This window comes from Pristiophorus japonicus, chromosome 18, assembly GCF_044704955.1.
Source record: "Pristiophorus japonicus isolate sPriJap1 chromosome 18, sPriJap1.hap1, whole genome shotgun sequence".
Classification (NCBI taxonomy): Eukaryota; Metazoa; Chordata; class Chondrichthyes; family Pristiophoridae; genus Pristiophorus; species Pristiophorus japonicus.
In genome coordinates this window covers 27,642,378-27,661,754 of record NC_091994.1, presented here as the reverse complement: position 1 = coordinate 27,661,754, position 19,377 = coordinate 27,642,378, and the positions used below count along the sequence as shown (strand labels likewise).

At 41.3% G+C, this 19,377-nt stretch overlaps 1 protein-coding gene across 2 annotated transcripts; it reads left to right on the top strand.

Annotated features, from left to right (window-relative positions):
* Nucleotides 1–705: 705 nt before the first annotated feature.
* Nucleotides 706–17,233, top strand: LOC139229173 (MOB kinase activator 3B-like). Of its 2 annotated transcripts, none has more exons than XM_070860830.1 (4): nt 706–789; nt 10,737–11,184; nt 12,263–12,465; nt 16,040–17,230. In XM_070860830.1, the coding sequence occupies exons 2-4, from the start codon at nt 10,767–10,769 to the stop codon at nt 16,067–16,069; spliced, it is 651 nt and encodes a 216-aa protein (XP_070716931.1). In that variant the 5' UTR covers nt 706–789; nt 10,737–10,766; the 3' UTR covers nt 16,070–17,230. The 2 variants fall into 2 exon arrangements, with proteins under 2 accessions (XP_070716931.1, XP_070716930.1); XM_070860829.1 differs by lacking the exon at nt 706–789 and adding an exon at nt 6,705–6,780 and having other exon boundaries at nt 16,040–17,233.
* Nucleotides 17,234–19,377: the final 2,144 nt, after the last annotated feature.

Below are 19,377 nucleotides of genomic sequence, written 5' to 3'. Positions count from 1 at the left end.
AGCTGTGGAGGCTGGGTCATTGAATATATTTAAGGTGGAGAGGGACAGTTTTTTGAGCGATAAGGAAGTAAAAGGGTTATGGGGAGCAGGCAGGGCAGTGGAGTTAGGCCAAGATCAGATCAGCCATGACCTTATTGAATGGCGGAGCAGGCTCAAGGGGCCAAATGGCCTACTCCTGCTCCTATTTATGTTCTTATGAGGCTCGGTGTCAATTTTTAAAAATCTCATAAGTAGAAATTAGCACAGGTGACCAAAAAAGAGGTATGTTTTAATGAGCGTCTTCCAGGAGGAAAGAGAGACGGCGAGGTTTACTCAGGGAGTTCCAGAGCTAGGGGCTGAGGCAACAAAAGGCACGGCCACCAATGGTTGAGAGATTATAATCAGGGATGCTCAAGACGGCAGAATTAGAGGTGCCCAGCTGGGTGGAGGTGTTTGTGGGGTTGGAGAAGATTAGAGAGGAGCGAGGCCATGGAGGGATTTGAAAATAAGGATGAGAATTTTGAAATCGAGGCAATCACTAACGTGCATTCCACCGCCGCCTTTGTGAAAGATAAAACCGGTAGACTCCATGGCCCCCAAAAACATCCCGTTTACTGTGCTGTAGCCTTCTGCAATGCACTGTACCAGGCGTGTGGTGATTGACAGGCGCTGGCACGCGGGGTGTCTCCGGGGAACGACAGCTCCCGGCGGCATGCGCGTGCGCAGTGGAGCGAATCCGGGCCGGCGGCGGCGGCAGGGGGTGAGCGCAGCGCAGCGGCTGAAGCGTCTGTGTGTGGCGGGGGGCCCGCGGTAAGTGATCAGCGGCGGGGCGGCCCGGCACTGAGCCCGCGGAGAATTACATGTAAACAAAGTCTAAGCGGCCGGCAGCCAGCGAGCGGGGAGAAGGGCTGTGTGTATAAAACGGAGGGCGGCGGCGCCGCCACTGGTGGTTTGGGCGGGAGGGGCAGGCCGGAGCTCGGAGCTCGGACAGCGCTGCGCAGAGGGCGGCGTCAGGCTGTTCGCCGGGGCAGCGGGGTGCGGGCCGTTCGCTCAACGACTCGAGCATCTCACGGATGGCGGGTGCCGCCGTTAGTGAGGGACTCACGGGCCCGCTCCGTGCTCTTGCAGGGCCCCACCCCACCGCCGGCTGACGAGACCGCCTGTATCCTGTGCTCATTCTGTCAGGGCCAGTGTTCCATGTCGAGCTGTGTCAGCCAGTGGCTCAGTGTGTGGCACCCTCGCTTCTGGGCCAGCGAGGCCCACAATATAAGCTGGTGGATTAGGCATAACCGAAGCCCAGCTGCAGTGCAGACCTGCCTCCATTGCAATAAGTAGAATAATTGGAAATATAGACAAATAATGACCATTGTCTTGCGTGTTAAAGGAGGAAGGAGTCAAGTCTGATAAGTAAATCTGAGGAAATTCAGACTTTGACCTAAAATATTAAACCTTCTGAAGCCGAAGAGATGTTTCTTTAATGTAGTAAGGAAAACATACATTGAGCCCTCTTTCCGCCCTCCCGTCCCCGGCTTCTGTGGTAAAGTTCATAAATAGCTATAGAGAAATAATATACTGTTGCATGTCTGCAGGTTCTGTGTTCTGGTGTATAGGGTTGTAACAAAGCAAGATTACTTGGCTTCAAATGCACAGCATATAAATTTATTGTCATTGAGGCCTGAATACTCGGATCAGTATTGAATTCTGATACTAATGAGAATTTCTGAATCAGAGTGCCGAAATAACAATCAAAATCACAGCAGCAGATTTATTATAAAGCTGTGGATGGTGAGGGGCACACAGTTGATTTCTGGGTTCCTGGGCATGAAAGGGGGCAAAAGCAGTTAGGGTTCCCACTCCAGATTGTCATCCCACCCACTGACTTTAGCTGGAAAATTTGTGTGTGGCTGTTGGGTAAAGGCAGTGTTCGAACTAGTAGTGATTTCCCCCTCCCCACAGTCATGTAGATCTTCCATCTAGGCTCAAACATATTGGACGCGGTGGATAATAACAGCGACCGATCAGTTATTATCTCTTTGAAACAAAATCCTGAAGATGCGGTACTCCGACACAGGCTGAGTTGTGGACCTTCCATAGCCAGCAATAGGAAAAATCAGTGAAATTTACAAAAACTTGGGCTTTTCCACTGTTAACTACCTCATTAAAAGTTAGAGCTTGTTGCATTAGGTGTAACTGCGGTTTTAACAGTGTATTGACTGCTAACCAAATGTTATGGCCCTGAAAAACTAATTTTAATTTTGTGGCGTGTCAAATTTCTCCATTTTAATAAAAATTACAATTTAAGAAAAATATATATATATTTTATATATTTTTTAAAGTTTGTTCATATTTATTTCAGGTTTACCTTTTTCCTATGAGAGCCCCAATCTTTGTTTTGCTCTCCAACATTTATAAAAAGTCAGAATAAAAGCACTTCTTCACTTCTGGGTTTCCCGCCTGTGAGAATTATACATTGTGATTGGCTGCATAGACAGCTTGTTGATGTCACAGCAGTTTGCGCTATGTAATTCCTACTAATCTACATTGATCTCAACTGAATGTTGAAAAAGCCAAACTTCTTGCCATAGAGAGCGCGAGATCTTTGTGGGAAGCTTTCTTCGGGGCCAGCAGCGAGCGCCTTAGCTTTGCCGCTGACTGCAAATTATGGGCCAGATTGTCCACTTGGTCAATATGCCAGAGTTCTTGAGTTGCCTATACCTCAGCATGAGTGACTGCCTTTCGGGGCGGGGGCGGGGGGAAATCTCTCAATCAACCACTTTGAAGTAATAACACTAATTTTATAAAGAGTACAAGACATTAATGAAATTGAAGGGAGGATCAGATGATTATTGTTTGTAAACTTGTTTTGGTCACTGACATTAAATTCTATTCTTTACTTTACTCCCTGGTATCATTTAAGTATTGTTTATACTTTTTAAACTTGGAAATGACATTACCTGCTGTTTACATTGGGAGGTTTCCAGTGTGTTCAAATGCTGTGACGTGTGTAAGGGATTATTGACCACCTTTGTGACATTTTCAGTGCCGTCTTACCAAAATGTTGTGACAAATTGCAGGTCAGTACAAAAGTTCATTTTTTCTCAGTATTGAGTTGTTTAGGCTAGTGTGTGATCCATGTCCTTCTAACCCATGACCTACAGGACAAATTAGGAATCCACCTCCTTCCCTCTGGTTCACAGCAATGCGTTTTAAGTAAGCACGAGACATTTAAGTGTACGGACCAGACTTTATTTGAATAGCACAGATGATCAGTCCCTACAATGCATAGGACAGCAATTCAGATTTCTCTCGCTCCTGTTACCTCACATAACGCTGCAATTTCATCCATTTTTATACACCAGTTGTTTACCACAAACTGGCATTTCATGCATAGACAGATCTTTGCACTGTCAACTCCTTATAAGATACATACCATCTTATTATTGTAAAGCATCTATACCTTGGACTATAATTCTTCATTACTCACCTATGGTCACTGTCCATTCTAGCCAGCCTGCCCTTGCATTCCAATTGATGAGCAGAAATGTGGAGTGAAACAGAACCCCTTTATTCATCATATTTCTTTGTATTTCCCAGATAACCTCTTGGACCATTGACCACTCTCGGTTACTATAGTTCATTATGGCTATTACAGTTCGTTATTAACTCAACTCTCCAACATGTCCAACCGAGTCCAGTTCATGTACAATAACAACTTGGTATTCTGAGGTTTAGGGAGGGAATTCCAGAGCTTGGGGCCTAGACATCTGAATGCATGGCCACCAATGGTTGAGCAATTAAAATCAAGCGGGTAGAATTAGAGGAGTGCAGATATCTCGGGGGTTTGTGGGGCTGAAGAAAATTACCGAGATAAGGAGGGGCGAGAACACTGAGCGATTTGAAAACCTGGATGAGAAGTTTAAAATCGAGGCATTGCTTAACCGGGAGCCAACATAGGTCAGCAAGCACAGGGACGATAGGTGATCGTTACTTGGTGCAAGTTATGGCATGTGCAGCCAAGTTTTGGATGACCTCAAGTTTACGTAGGGTAGAATGTGAGAGGCCAGCCAGGAGTGCGTTAGAATAGTCAAGTCTAGAGGTAACGACGGCATGGATGAAGGTTCGAGCAGCGGATGAGCTGAAGCAGGGACAGAGCCGGGTGATGTTACGGAGGTGGAAATAGGCGGTCTTAGTTATGCTGCAGATATGTGGTCGGAAGCTCATTTCAGGATCAAATATGATACAAGGTTGCGAAGGGTCTGGTTCAGCCTCAGACAGATGCTGGAGGGAGGAATGCAGTTGGTGGCTAGGGAGCGGAGTTTGTGGGTAGACCAAAGACAAGGCTTCAGTCTTCCCAATAATTGGAGAAAATTTCTGCTCATCCAGTACTTTTGTTGTTGCTGGTGTCGGACAAACAGTCTGACAATTTAGAGACCATCTATACCATATAGATCCCTGTATAAGGCAGCCCATGTATAAGATACCCACTCCCATTCCACCCAAAAAAACTGAATAAGATGAGGGTCAACATAAAAAGAGCCTTCATCCACTAAGATTCACGCCTTCATCCTGTTGGCATGTACAAATAAATTTTTTCTTTGTTCTTTATTCATTCAACACATTTTTATCTACTTCGCTTATCTTGCACTGACAGTAAAATGATAACTCTCACTCCTGACTTCTGTTCTTGCTCCCGCTGATGATTTTACATATCCTGTCCCTGTATTCACTGATTAATCTACAACAGTGACTACACTCCCAAAAGTACTTCATTGGATATAAAGCATTTTGGGATGTCCTGTAGTGAAAAGTGCTGTATAAATGCAAGTTCGTTGTTTCTATTGCCTAACTCTGGTTTAAAGTTAGCAGTGGGGGTTTGGACCAAATTCTCAAGTTTAAATGTTGCAGCACTGGAGGAGTGGTGCAATTTCTGTCAGTACATGCTGCCATGTTCTCCCCCCATCCACCTTGATTTTATTTTTTTCCTTCTACAATAGTCTCCCAACAGATCCACCTTTGATCCACTTAATGTTACTTTGTATGTCTCGTCGCCGAGAGCATGCAGAAAACAAGCACACGCAGCGGAAGGAGCGTGCGGCAAACCAGACTCCTCACCCACCCTTTCCTCCAGTGACTGTCCCACCTGTGACAGAGACTGTCATTCCCATATTGGACTGTTCAGTCACCTGAGAACTCACTTTTGGAGTGAAAGCAAGTCTTCCTCGATTTCAAGGGACTGCCTATGATGACTTTGTAACCACAGAGATAAAAAGAAAACCATCTGGTTAAGAATTATCTTTCAAGTTTTCTTTATCTCCCTCAGCTGATGGGTGATGAAAGTACTTGACCTCGGTTTGGTGCAGTCGATGTAGTTATACTGAGATTGTAAACTTGCTGCATTGGGTGTGAAGTGAAACCGAATCAGTCTAATGTTTTAGGAATGAGTGGGGAATCCCTAGTTCTTTTATTAACCATGAAAAGTTTCTCAGTATTTTAAAGAAAATCCCTATACACGAGTGCCCTATACACTGCCTGTGTTTATTTCCAATAATTATTTATTTAGCATATCCAGACTCGGCATATCATTCCAGCCACTTTTAGAGCATTGTCATCACCAGCATGCAAAGTGTGTAGGCCACCAGATAGTTTTAATTAGTGGACATGGTTTGTATTTGTCCCCGGGAGGACTGTCTATTACCGGAGCGGAGTATGTGTCTGACACAAGGCACATAATAGCATGCAGTTGAGTATCCACCATCTTCATGTGTGGGGAGCATAATATTCCGCAACTGAATAGCAGAGTGCATGAAGGATATGAGCCTAGATTGGAGGGTTTTGCTCTCCAGACAGAGCTGTCAAGTTTGGTGATTAGGTTATGACTTTTTCTCAGCAGTTTTCAGTAGAGGGTTTTTGTGGAGGGTAGCACTCATGTAAACAGGGTGAGTTATGTTTAGGATGAGATCACGAGAGGCACATTGTGTAAGTGAAAAACATAGCACACAGTCTTTGTGGTGCTTGGTTGAAGGCACCATTTCAGGCAGTACTCCGGCAAAAGTTTTGCATCACTAGTCAGTATGGTTTCTAGGGTGTGATTTCCACGATCTAGTCACAGCTAGATCGTTTATGTACAGATTAAAAAGGAGTTGCGCTAGATAGAACTGATCCCCGAGGGAGGCCATTGATTTGGTATCTCCACGAGCTGGTGTGGTCACCCACATGTGACTCTAAAACCCATAGCAGTAATTCAACAAAGCAGGTGGCTCAATATAGCAAGACTCTTGATATTTTTGCTAGTAGACCAAGATGAAATGATTGATTGTTTAGATAAGTATTTAAGCATTCTTTAGGGCAGCCCAACTCTTAAAATGATTCAGTAAATCTGAATGGTCAGTTACTTGAATGGTATTTCTTCTTGGTGGTTGGGTTGGGGATTTTGTACCATCAACAAAAAATGGGCGTAGTGTAAACCTGTGAATAAAAAAAATTGAGCATTTCTCAGAAATGATCCTGCTGGGAATTTCCCCAAAATCCCCAGAATAATGTGTTTTCCCCATGCCTTTATTCTCCACGGTACATTACATGTGTAATTAGATGAGAAAATCCGAACTATATAAATAGAGGACTCAGGAAAACCACACTATTAACGAAAGCAGCTATACAGTGCATGAGCAGTTTTGCTAGATCTTTTTAATTTATATTTATTTACAAACATAAGGGAAGACAATAAGCATAAAGAAGGTATTTTCAAATTAAATTGATTGAAAGACTCTGGCAATGATGGAAGTGATTGATCTGCGTAGGAAGGTAGGTAGATGCGTCATTTCTAATTTGTGAATACTATTTGTCTCTGATTTAAAAAGTTGTAACACAGTACTTTGGTGTTGGCCAAAAACTCTTGATATTCCAGTAAAACAGAACTGGCAGCCGGGGAAAAGCTGGTTCCTGGTATGGATCTAAGATAAGGGCATGTTTTTTAAATAACTGATTAGAACTTTGGAATGGAATTCAGCTTTGAAGTCATGCCGCCCTAGTCTTTGCTTTTAGTTTAGTGGAGATTTTTTTTTAATTAATACACTGAAAATAAAAGGCACAAAAAATGCCATCAAATTGTTGCTTAAGGAATAGCATTCAGAAAGATCTTTGTATTAAAGGAATGTTTGTTCAAGTAGAATTATTGCAGTTGTTCTGCCAGAAGATAGACCTTTAAAATTGTTGCTTTTACATATTTGGACATTCGATAGTTATTAGTGAATAGCTAATGTACTGTTATAGCTCTGTACTTAAGGTGTATAGTAATTATATTAAGTGGTAATGTTCAGAAATAGTGAGGATATACATGCCAATAGTGGGCAGATTTTTATAGTTTGAGGAACTGTATATTTGAAAGCACCTCCATTTGCCCTCAACTGTTGATGAATAGTGATTGCGGGTATATTTGTATTGTATCTGTGCCCAGTTGCGTAGTTACTAAGTGCACTTTCCCGTATGCAAACCAGGATGGTGCTGGCTCTGATACCCAGTCGCTGCTCAGGTAACTGATCTCAGCCTGGCCAGTCTCGGTGACACTACAGTCAGCTTCTGCGTCATGCGGCGGGGAAGAGGGAAAGAATCAGCCAGGGTTCCCACTCCTCATCACTTTTCATATGGGACTGTTAGCTCCATATTCAGATGGGAAATTTCATTCTGTTTCTTTTTTCATGTGGATGTCAAGCATTTTATTTTTATTTCCAATTTCTAGCATTCATGTTTTTCATTTTATTTCCGCACTTTCATATCCTATTGTGTAACAGAGTTTTATAAATAGTACAGCATAACTATTTAGAAACCTTCTTAATATGCGATAATGCACTTCTTAAGGTGGCGCTCCAACACGCTACTGTACTCTGTGGAGTGGTAGATTGCAGGTTCATGTCTGTCATTCCCCATGAGCTAATCTCTTGGTCTTGACAATGATGCAGAGGGAATATCAGTGCACGAGTCTCTATGGCAAGGAGAAGAGCATGATTGACTGAGGTCTGGGAGCAGATCATCTATCAGCCATTGGGGCAATGATGCACTCAGAACTAGAGTAGAGAAGAGGAGGAAAAGAGGGCAGTTTATTTGAATCAAATTACAATGGTTTTAGAAATTGGCGCAGGTGGATTGGGTTGGTAGAATTGGGTTGATCTTTGAACTAGGCTGTTGTATTGACATTTGTTTATGGCAGTAATTGAAATCAATCTGTTGGTCCGTTGGAGAATACCCTTTACTACCACCTACTAGCTAAAATAAATATTATTTTCCCTGTGTTCAATCTTAACATTTTGAGCTGACCTTTTTTTGAGGTTTGATTGCTCTCTATTAGTAGTGGCTCAGTGGGTAGCACATTCACTCTGAGTCAGAAGGTTGTGGGTTCAAGTCCCACTCCAGGGACTTGAGCACAAAAATCTAGGCTGACACTCCACTGCAGTGCTGAGGGCGCGCTGCACTGTTGGAAGTGCCGTCTTTCGATGAGACGTTAAACCACCTGCTCTCTCAGGTGGATGTAAAAGATCCCATGGCACTATTTTGAAGAAGAGCAGGGGAGTTATCCAGGTATCTTGGCCAATATTTATCCTTCAATCAACATAACAAAAACAAATTATCTGGTCATTATCACATTGATGTTTGTGGGAGCTTGCTGTGCACAAATTGGTTGCCGCGTTTCCCACATTAAAGAAGGGAAGACTTGCATTTATATAGCGTCTTTCACGACCATCTGACGTCGCAAAGCACTTTACAGCCAATGAAGTATTTTTGGAATGTAGTCATTGTTGTAATGTAGAAACAACAGTGACTGCACTTCAAAAGTACTTAATTGGCTGTAAAGCGCTTTGAGACAGACGGTGGCCGTGAAAGGCACAATATAAATCCAAGTCTGTCTTTCTGTTATTTAAGTCTAGGGAATCTGATAATGATTCAGAATTAGTATGAAATCAGTTTGGCACCAGTATATTGCTGGCCCATGTTTATCTCCATAAAAGAAAGGAATACGTTTTTGCTCTGAGGAAAGTTGCTGTACATGATTCATCCCAGATAAAATGAAGATACAGTGTTAGACTATGAAGCTATCGGTATGCAGTATTTAACCTACATGTGCAAACAACATTACTTCAACGCATTGCAAATCTAGGAGCGAAAAGAAGGGAACCTATTACAACACATACGCCCCAATCAATAAAACTTGAATTCCAAATTGCCTAGAAACGAGTATCCTACCTTGGGAATATGACTAAAGTGCTGGTTTTATTTCTTCATTTTAAATGTATTTGTAATTAAGTTTTGAAAAATCCTTGATGCATGTAGCAAAACATCTGTTTTCTGACTAACCCAACATTTTTCCAGAATCAAGCTATAGATCACAGGATAGGTATAATTGGGTGCCCAAAACTGCACGCAATACTCTAAAACTGTAGGCTAACCAACATCTTGTACAAATTCAGCATGACTTGCTTGCTGAATTGTAGACCAGTGTGACTCAGTGTATTCAGAAGAGATGGGGAGAAAGAGGGAAAAGACAGGAAAAATAAACAGTCCATCATTATAGACAGTCCCTTGAAATCTAGGAAGACTTGCTTCCACTCTAAAAGTGAGTTCTCAGGTGACTGAACAGTCCAATACGGGAATTACAGTCTCTGTCACAGGTGGGACAGACAGTGGTTGAAGGAAAGGGTGGGTGGGGAGTCTGGTTTGCCGCACGCTCCTTCCGCTGCCTGCTCTTGTTTTCTGCATGCTCTCGGCAATGAGACTCGAGGTGCTCAGCACCCTCACGGATGCTCTTCCTCCATGTAGGGCGGTCTTTGGCCAGGAACTCCCATGTGTCGGTGGGGATATTGCACTTAATCAAGGAGGCCTTGAAACGTTTCCTCTGCCCACCTGGGGCTCGCTTGCCGTGTAGGAGTTCCAAGTAGAGCGTTTGCTTTGGGAGTCTTGTGTCGGGTATGCGAACAATGTGGCCCGCCCAACAGAGCTGGTCGAGTGTGGTCAGTGCTTCGATGCTGGAAATGTTGGCCTGATCGAGAACACATTCGTTGGTGCGTCTGTCCTCCCAGCGGATTTGCAGGATCTTGCGGAGACATCGTTGGTGGTATTTCTCCAGCGATACTGAGGTCCACATCTCTGAACCATACAGGAGGGCACAGTAACATTTTTCCTGTCTTCTCAAGTCAGCTGCCCTGCATACATGCATAACATGCAATGCTACACTGCAAGTTGGAAATCGCATGGCAAGCACCAGCAGGGAATGGAAATCCCCTTTAATTCCATTTGAAGATGTAATATTCTACTTGTCTGCTCTTACTCAATTTAAGAAGTTGAAAATGAAACAAATAATAATCTGTGTACTTTGGTTTATTTAGGAACAGTTCTGTCACTAATATAACGGCAGTAATATTGTAAAGTAAATGATAAATGATTACAGACGTGTCTAATGAGGGGAATGTACTTCAATGTGATCTTTATATTCTTCTATATAGGCCCATAAAAGGGCTACAAAAATGAAGACTGACGTTGAATACTACAAAACTGCATGCTTGAAAAGTCTCTGACTGGGATAGATAGGTTTTGCAAATAACACAGTAAAATTATACGGTGATACAGTAGTAAAGTATGACTCGTTTGGTTTTCCATGTTTTTCACTGAACTGAAGACTTGTTGAATGCAAGGGACTTTACAACACATGTAAGCAAAGTAAATTGCCTTGAGTGCAGGCCATTAATTGTGAATACTTGTCATTCTTGCAGCTATTCCCGAACCATCACAGAGGTTGTATTATGGCTGTATCCTTGAAACAGGTGTTTAATAAAGACAAGACTTTTCGTCCCAAACGCAAATTTGAGCCAGGCACACAGAGGTTTGATTTGCACAAGAGGGCACAAGCATCGCTGAATGCTGGTCTGGATTTGAAATTAGCCGTGCAGCTCCCTTCAAACGAGGATCTCAATGACTGGGTAGCTGTCCATGTGGTGGATTTCTTCAACCGTATTAACCTGATTTACGGAACTGTATCAGAGTTCTGCACAAATGGCACATGCCCTGTAATGTCAGGAGGACCTCGGTATGAATACAGGTGGCAAGACGAGAATAAATACAGAAAACCTACTGCACTGTCAGCACCACAGTACTTGAGTCTCCTGATGGATTGGATTGAAACCCAAGTGAACAATGAAAACATCTTTCCAACCAATGTTGGTGAGTTGAAATAATCAAACACTGTTGTTTTATTTTGCTATATGTTTGTTCTTTGTTAAATCTCTCTAAGAAAATGTCATTCTGCACATCTCACTAAGCTACAACTGTAGAAACAGGCCATAAGAAATTGCTTAATTTTTTTGTGTAGACTTTCTAAGTGACAATGTCAATTGACCCAATCACTTTACTTTGTGAAAATCAGTGATTCCATTCAAATATAAATTGATGATGGGGTTGTGGAAGGGCCATCTGCACAGGAGTGTAGCCACACTTGGTGTGAATTGATTAAATAATATTTGATGAAAGGAAGTTTTACTTTTCAGTGGTGTTGGTTGACCCGCCAACATTTCAATATTGATCTCTGAGTTGCTCCACTCTTCTGTTTAATCCGAGGTAACTTTGAGCAAATTGGTTGTTCTGTGAGAGTGGACGGTTTGGTACAGTTTACTTCTGTCTTTGTATTTGTCAGACTGGAATATAATCTGTTTCTGCTACAGTAATAGTATGTAGACCATAAACTAATTTCTAGACACAAAACAGAAAATGCTCTGAGCAACCGTCAACATAGGAATATGAGGAGGTCATTCAATTAGATCATGGCTGATCTATAACTTATCTCCATTTACTCACCTTGGTTCCATACCCTTAATACCCTTGCCGAACAAAAATCTGTCAATCTCAGTGTTGAAATTTTCAATTGACCTAGTCTGAGGAACTTTTTGGGAGAGTGTGTTCCAGATTTCCACTGCACTTTGTCAAGGTTGGGTTAGTGCTGTTACTGCTTGGGGGGGAAAAAAATCCTCCTCAAATCTGAGGCTAAAATCCGACAGAACTCTATGTTCTATTTTATGCAATACATGGGGGTAGATTGACCTGATTCACAGTAGTTCAAGTAGATTTACTCTGTGAAAAGTGCATATTTTACTTCAAATCTTTATTCACCAAATGCACATAAGCCATGCCAGGAACTTCAAATACATTGGAAAGTTCCTGTCTGTACTACATAGAAATATTGGGCTGTTGACACCATTCAGTACTAGTGAGAACATTAAACTCAATGTTTTTTCTTTTCTCCCAGGCACCCCCTTTCCCAAGAACTTCCAGCAAGTTTGCAAGAAGATCCTTACTCGCCTTTTCCGTGTTTTTGTCCATGTGTACATTCACCACTTTGACCGAATCGGCTTTATGGGAGCAGAAGCACACGTTAATACTTGTTACAAACATTATTACTACTTTGTTACGGAGTTCAATCTTATAGACAGCAAAGAATTAGTACCCCTGGTATGTAACTTTACAGCTACATGTACAGTACGGTTCGCTTGATAGATTTAAGTTTCTTTAGAGCGACGCGGTGTCTTGCCTATTAACTACTCTTTTAAAATTTTAAGTGCAGTGTAATACAGTTTGTAGGGAGCTAATAAAATGATGCCTGTGGAAAATGGGACCGTATTATGGAGGCTGGTAGGATGCTGAAGTTGGATTATTGAACTCTGAGTAATTGATGTTTGTAAATTTGGAAATGCCTTTTTCATCTTTACACATGCAGAGGTTTGCTGTAAACTGGTGTTGAATCTACTGAGACATGTAGCCATGCAGAGTTTTAGTTTGCCCCTTTCAGGTTTCATTAATGAGGCAGACTGGTTACTCGGTCATCAACAATGGAATACTGTGGTTCCGGTGTTGGATTACTGAGTCTACCACAAAGGGTCTTACTGCAATGATATAAGGCGCTGGTGAGACCACACCTGGAGTATTGTGTACAGTTTTGGTCTCCTTGCCTAAGAAAGGATATACTTGCCATAGAGGGAGCGCAACAAAGGTTCACCAGACTGATTCCTAGGATGGGGGGATTGTCCTAATGAGGATAGATTGAGTAGACTATATTCTCTGGAGTTTAGAAGAATGAGAGGTGATCTCATTGAAACATACAAAATTCTTACAGGGCTTGACAGGGTAGATGCAGGGCAGATGTTTCCCCTGGCTGGGGAGTCTAGAACCAGGGGTCACAGTCTCAGAACAAGGGGTCAGCCATTCTAGACTGAGATGAGGAGACTTTTCTTCACTCTTTGTGAATCTTTGGAATTCTCTACCCCAGAGGGCTGTGGAAGCTGAGTCATGGAGTATATTCAAGACAGAGATCAATAGATGTTTAGATATTAAGGGATATGGGGATAGTGCAGGAAAGTGGAGTTAAGCTAGAAGATCAGCCATGATCTCATTGAATGGCGGAGCAGGCTCAAGGGGCCAAATGCCCTACTCCTCCTATTTCTTATGTTCTTATGGTTGACTTCGTTCTGAACTTCCATTGCCGGCTTTTCATCTTGGAGCCACATCAACTCCAGCAAGACCTTGCTTTACCCTACCTCGGGTGAATAGTCACTAGTTGATCATTAGACAGGTGGACAGCAAGAACGAGGAGCTCCTCATAAACAAGCAGCAAAAATTGGCTTCAAATGTGCGAGTACATTGGCACCATCCTGACCACAACCTTGCTGCACAGCGTACCTGACTGTGGATCCACCAGTTGGAGGTGCAAAGGTTTCTGCAACAGCTACCTGTCTCTCTGCATCTCAACCATGGTATGCATGGAGTCCTGAATACTGGAAACTTCTCATACTGGATTTTAAACATTCTAAAACCAAAACAAATATTTCTTATAATCTAATAAAGATGAGTTCTTTGATTTAATGTTCTGGGTGCTACTGAAGCAAGTTCCATTATTCAGTATAGGTGAACTTGTATAAAGTTATTGAGGGGTTTACTTTCTCTAATGAGTGTGGGTAAGCACGCTTTATATATTAAAAAAACAGGCTTGTTTTTGAAGCAGTAAGTTGATGTTACATACAACCAGATTAAATATACATGTCTTTCTGTGTCTTTCATTGGGCCTCATAATGATTTGAATAATACTTCAATAAATGTGAATCCAACACGTGAAGCCTTCAACGATTACATTATCAACTCCAATAATATTTTTTAAAATTAAGATTATGCTGAAAGGGAGGGTTAACATAAAGTTACATTAATACTTTCACTTTAGAAATGATACTTTCTGGTAAAGAAGTGCCTTGCCACAATTTAATAGTATTTTATAGTAGCAGTCCCACTGATGTGTGATGGCAAATGACAATTCTACAGGAGCTGAATTAGGAACAGAACTGATAGTTTGATCATTCGATAACCAAAACTGTCAGTGCACTGACTCCAGAAAGCACCTCTTAAATTCTCCATCCAGATCCCAAATGGCAGATTTTCAAATATTTTGTCATCTAATTGTAACATTTTTTCACAGTAAATTGATGGCTGGAATTTAATCCCTGGCTTTCAATGGGAATGTTTCATATACCACATGATCAAAGAATTGTTACTTAAAATTCCAACGGTGGGATGGTCACTCAACACTAAATATGTTAACTAAAATAATTCTTTAAAAGCTTTGTGAAATGTTTTTTGATGTAATTACTTAATGTCTGCCTCTTATTGTCTTATCACCTTACATAATCACCATTTCCTTTCTGTGTGCCAGTTGTTGGCCATCAGAAGAAACAAAGTGCATCAGGCTGTTTCCTTTTTTGCGGCCTGGTTGATTATAGCTGCATTCGTCGTGTTTCCACTGTCCAAAAGTCTTGGTACCTATGTAATTCTGTTCCGATCCTCTGTAGCAACAGTCCTAACAACCAGGAAGTACAGTGCACATTTTTCTGGTGATCTTGCCATATTACCAAGACCATTTCTGGTTGTTAAAATATTTACACTTGTGTTTATGTGACCCAAGTATTATTGTTAACATGATTGTAACTCAGAGAGTTCAAGTCTATTAGCCAGTTAGAGTGCAGTTACAATTTGTTAGCCAAACTACCAGGTCAAACATCTGGAGTTTGAATGTTTCACTTCAGGATAGGATGAACTCTCATGAGAAAGTTTTGCTAGTTCTTGGGTAGTTGCTAGGGCTAGGACATGTATTAATATTCTGCAAAATGCTACCTCATTTCAGCAAATTGGACAGTGCCATTAGCAGTGCCCAAACCATCATACCTTCTAAAAGTCTATATAGGTCCCCCTGAGGGCTTGGTTAATGTATGATTGGCTTGTGGGGGGAAGAGAAGAAACGTTAATGAAAACTGTTCAGTTACATTTTGATTTATTGTTCTGAAGGTAATTGTAGGCTTTTAACAGGATATATTTGAACTGGGAATTACTAGTGTTGTAAAAAAAAAAAAAAAAATTGCACTTTAGTCTTGCAATCTTGGTTTTAAAAAAAAAGAAGAGATTCTAGACCTGAAAATATTCTGATTGAATTTACTTCCTTCTTTGTTACTACTTCCTCTTAACAGGTGTTTTGCCCACTGAGGCAGTTGTCCTATTGAGTATACTGAGCTTGGCTGCATTTGGTGCCGTTCCTATTTAAGATAGTTCCAGGCAAAACAGAAAAATAGAATGTTTCCTGCTGTAACTGTTGGTATTTCCCATTAACTTCAACACAACCTCTGGAAATTCTTGCTTGTGTATTGACTTGTGATTTGTATTTTTGAAACACAAAAGTGTTTTAATCAGAAAAGCTATTTCATACTGTTCTCAAGTAAATGAGAATTTCTAAATCCTGTGTTCAATTTACAGAAGAACCATAGATGTTTATAGGCCATGTGTCCCAAACGAATACCACTGTTCTGCTCTCTCCCCGTTGCCCTGTAATTTCCTTTGCTTTTAGCTACTTTTCCATTTAAAAGATGCAATCTTTGTCTCAACTCCTCCCAATAACAAATTATTCAAATTTGATATAACAGCAGTGTGCATAAATCTTTCAAGAACATCATCACCCACTAATGTACTCTTTTGTCTGTTCCTTCTTTTACAGAAGGAGATGACCATGAGAATGTGCCATTGAAAAGGATCTCCTGACCAGTTATAGAAGAAGCTGTTTCATCTACATTGTTATTGAAATGGTTCTCTTACCAAAAGAACCAATTCCACTTGAAAAGAAAGAAAAAATTCCGTCCTTCAAAAATAATTATTTGCTGATGTTGAAATGTGAAAGATAAAAATGCCTGACGTGGAATTTTCTGTTGACGCAGGGAGCTGTAATGTTTGCAGAAAATTCTATACGGTACTGAAAAATCTACCTGGGACCAGTTAATTGTTTAAATTTCATAACCACTCTAAATTACATGATTCTGTTGCTATATTGGTGCACAAAAAGGAGAGAATTATAGCTTTTCTATGATAAATATTGTGCTTGATATAAAGATTTATTGATATTTTATGCAGTTCATTATATGTGAAAAAGCGCTTTTGAATGTTTGAGAGATATGATAAGGCACTATATAAGGCAAGATAATGCAAGTTCTTTCCATGAATTCAGAAAATGAATAGTTCAATATATTTAGTTTACTTGCACAGTAAATATAGCTGATGTGACCGAAGGTTTGGCTGGTGCCAGTAACCTTTTAGAAACAAATTGCAATATTTCTCTCAGATTTCACTGTTTTGGTTTTCCTGAACAATTGATTCAAATCAGAAATGCTAAAAGTTATTTTTTTAAAGAAGTTAATTGTGATGGTACAGTCTCTCAGTGCTATCGACAGCACCAGCTCTCAGACAATAAATCCTGCAAATTTAGTCCTGAAATGCTACATAGAATATTTGTTTATTTGGCTGTTCCAACTGAACAGAAAAGCAGTTTGTGGATTTAAAAAATATATTTAAAAATGAATAATATAGTTTTTTACTATATTTCTTGTTTAGTGTTAATGAATGCTATAAAACAGTATAGTTTTGCATAATTTCTGGGGACATCTGTGGTGTAAGGAAGTTCTTAAATTTGTTATATTTTGTATCTTATATTTTACCTATTTAGCTTTGTACGTTACATTATGTACTTTGATCTCTTGCTGTCCGAATTATTTGTATCATTTTCTTTGCACTTAATTCTGTGATGAGCGTTTCTGCTTATAAGATTAATGTGAAATGTTATTAAAACATTCACATCTTAACTTTTTTCCCCTCAAATTCTTACTGTTGCATGTTGCCTCAAAGCTGTTATGGTTCTTAAGTAAAGTGAGTTCGGAAAACGGACTTAATTTCTTTTGTGGGGATGAGTCTACCACGCCATTTATCATCAGATAGACATGGATAAGGAAGGCTATCCGGACCTGTTATGATTTTTGGGTTTTCACCAGATATTAACCTTGTGATAATTGCCCGGGACAACTCCCAATGAGCCACGTCCTCTCCGAATAAAACTGTAATATAATACGCACAATATCTGCTACCACTTGAGCCATTTCTGCATTGGTATCCCTTTAGAACAATTCTTATTTTGGTTCCAGCAGCCAACTAGGTCTTGGGGTAAATCTTCATGTGCTTCCATTGGGCAGAGTGAGTCCACTGCCTGTCTTATTGAAGTGGTCGGAGGCCTGAAGCATTTTCAGAATTGGGCACATTTTAAATATAGTGGATGAGCTGCCAGTGCTAAATGAGTGCTGAAAGTAGCTTGCCAATCAAGGTTGAGATGCCTGCAATTTCTCTGCAGAGGTAAGTAAAGGAGGGAGGGAAGGTGATTTTGGAGGAGGGCCAGACATTGGGTTGTGGGGTCTGGAGGGGCATGAATGGTACTTGGTGTTGAGCACCCTCCAATGATCCTTTTAAGAACCACTGGTTTGGCTGTTCTACACCAAGTACCAATCAGCAGAGCTTGCACGACACATGCGCCACCCATTGGTAGTTCAAAATTGCATCAAAGTCATATTGATGTCATAGGATCCTGGTTTTCGTGGGCTAATAGGGGCCATCCAATTCAAGACTCCCACTAAATGGAGCATGGTAAGAGCGGTAGTGAGAATGAGACAGTAAGTGCTACGCCACAGTTTATTGCTCTACTGTCCCATTTCCATCGGGCGGTGAAGTTAAAAATCAGTCCCTTGGTTCCATTAACTGCATCCCTGTCGGCCAACTAATGCACAAAACACAAACTGGGAGCTTGCAAATCCACAAACAAGCGGAAAATGCAACTAGTCAATGTTGGAACATCTGTAGTATTTACAATGTCACTCCTTACGATGGAAGCAAACAGGGCAATGAGACAGAACTAGGTGATTCGGGAAGAAAAACACTAGCATCGGCTCGATGGGCCAAATGGCCCGTTTCAATGCTGTCACATTCTGTGATTCTGTCAGCGGTCCTGTCCGTTCCCTTTGTAGTTTTGCTCCTTTTCCTCTAAAAGAATGCACTGGCAGTAATCCAGAATTGTGTTGTAATTTCTCATTTTCCCAGAAGGTGGCACACGAAGCCTGCTGGAAGATGAGGGAGTTATTTCAGCCTATTTGCATCCTTCCAGAATACCAACCTGACTGGTTTCCCATATAATATTTACAAGATTGCAAAATATTTGGTTTATTTAGGCACATTTCGTGTTCAAGCCCCCAATTTGCAATTTATATAAATTGCAGATAGTGTCTCCCATCAAGTTAACAGATTATTATTGGTGCGCTGTTGGGAGAAAGCCCAATCCTGGCCCATTGGAAGTCAGGTGAGGCAGATAGAGGAGTTGCCTTGCATGCCAGATATTTGGAAGCCACCTCAAATTCATTTAAACTGACCTGGCAAATGTGACGTCGTGGTCTGTCAGTGGCTGTGTCTTCCCAGGTGTCTGGGTTAATAGAAGATTTCATGGTGGCCTTTAGTGACTACAGCATTTCATCTGCCCAGCTCTGACCTATCTGGATTAGCTCTCCGTACAACACAGCTTTTGGAAATTCTATAACCTAGCATGCGAACAACATGCCCAGACCTGCACAATTGGACCTCAATTCTAGTTATATTGCAGAACTGGAGGACAGCAGTGTTGGACACCCTATTCTGCCACTTGATGCCATCAATATGTCGTAAGCAGCCCAAGTGGAAATGGTCACTCTGCAGATCCACAACTCCGATCCATTTGGTAGGGTGGTGAGGACAACAGCTTTGTATACTTCTTGCCCGAGTGTCTGCTCGAGTTTGGCATTGAATGAATATTGGGCCAGAAGTTGCTGTAGCAGGGCATCTTACGGCCTCTGCTCTTAGCTAGACTTGCCCCTGCATCTTTCAGTTACAAAAAATGTTGCCCTCCAAGTTATTGTAAGCCCAAGCTAATAACAGCACAATGAGGGAAATGGGGCATCTGGGACCTAAATGAACAGGGCAACCAATGAGATTTAA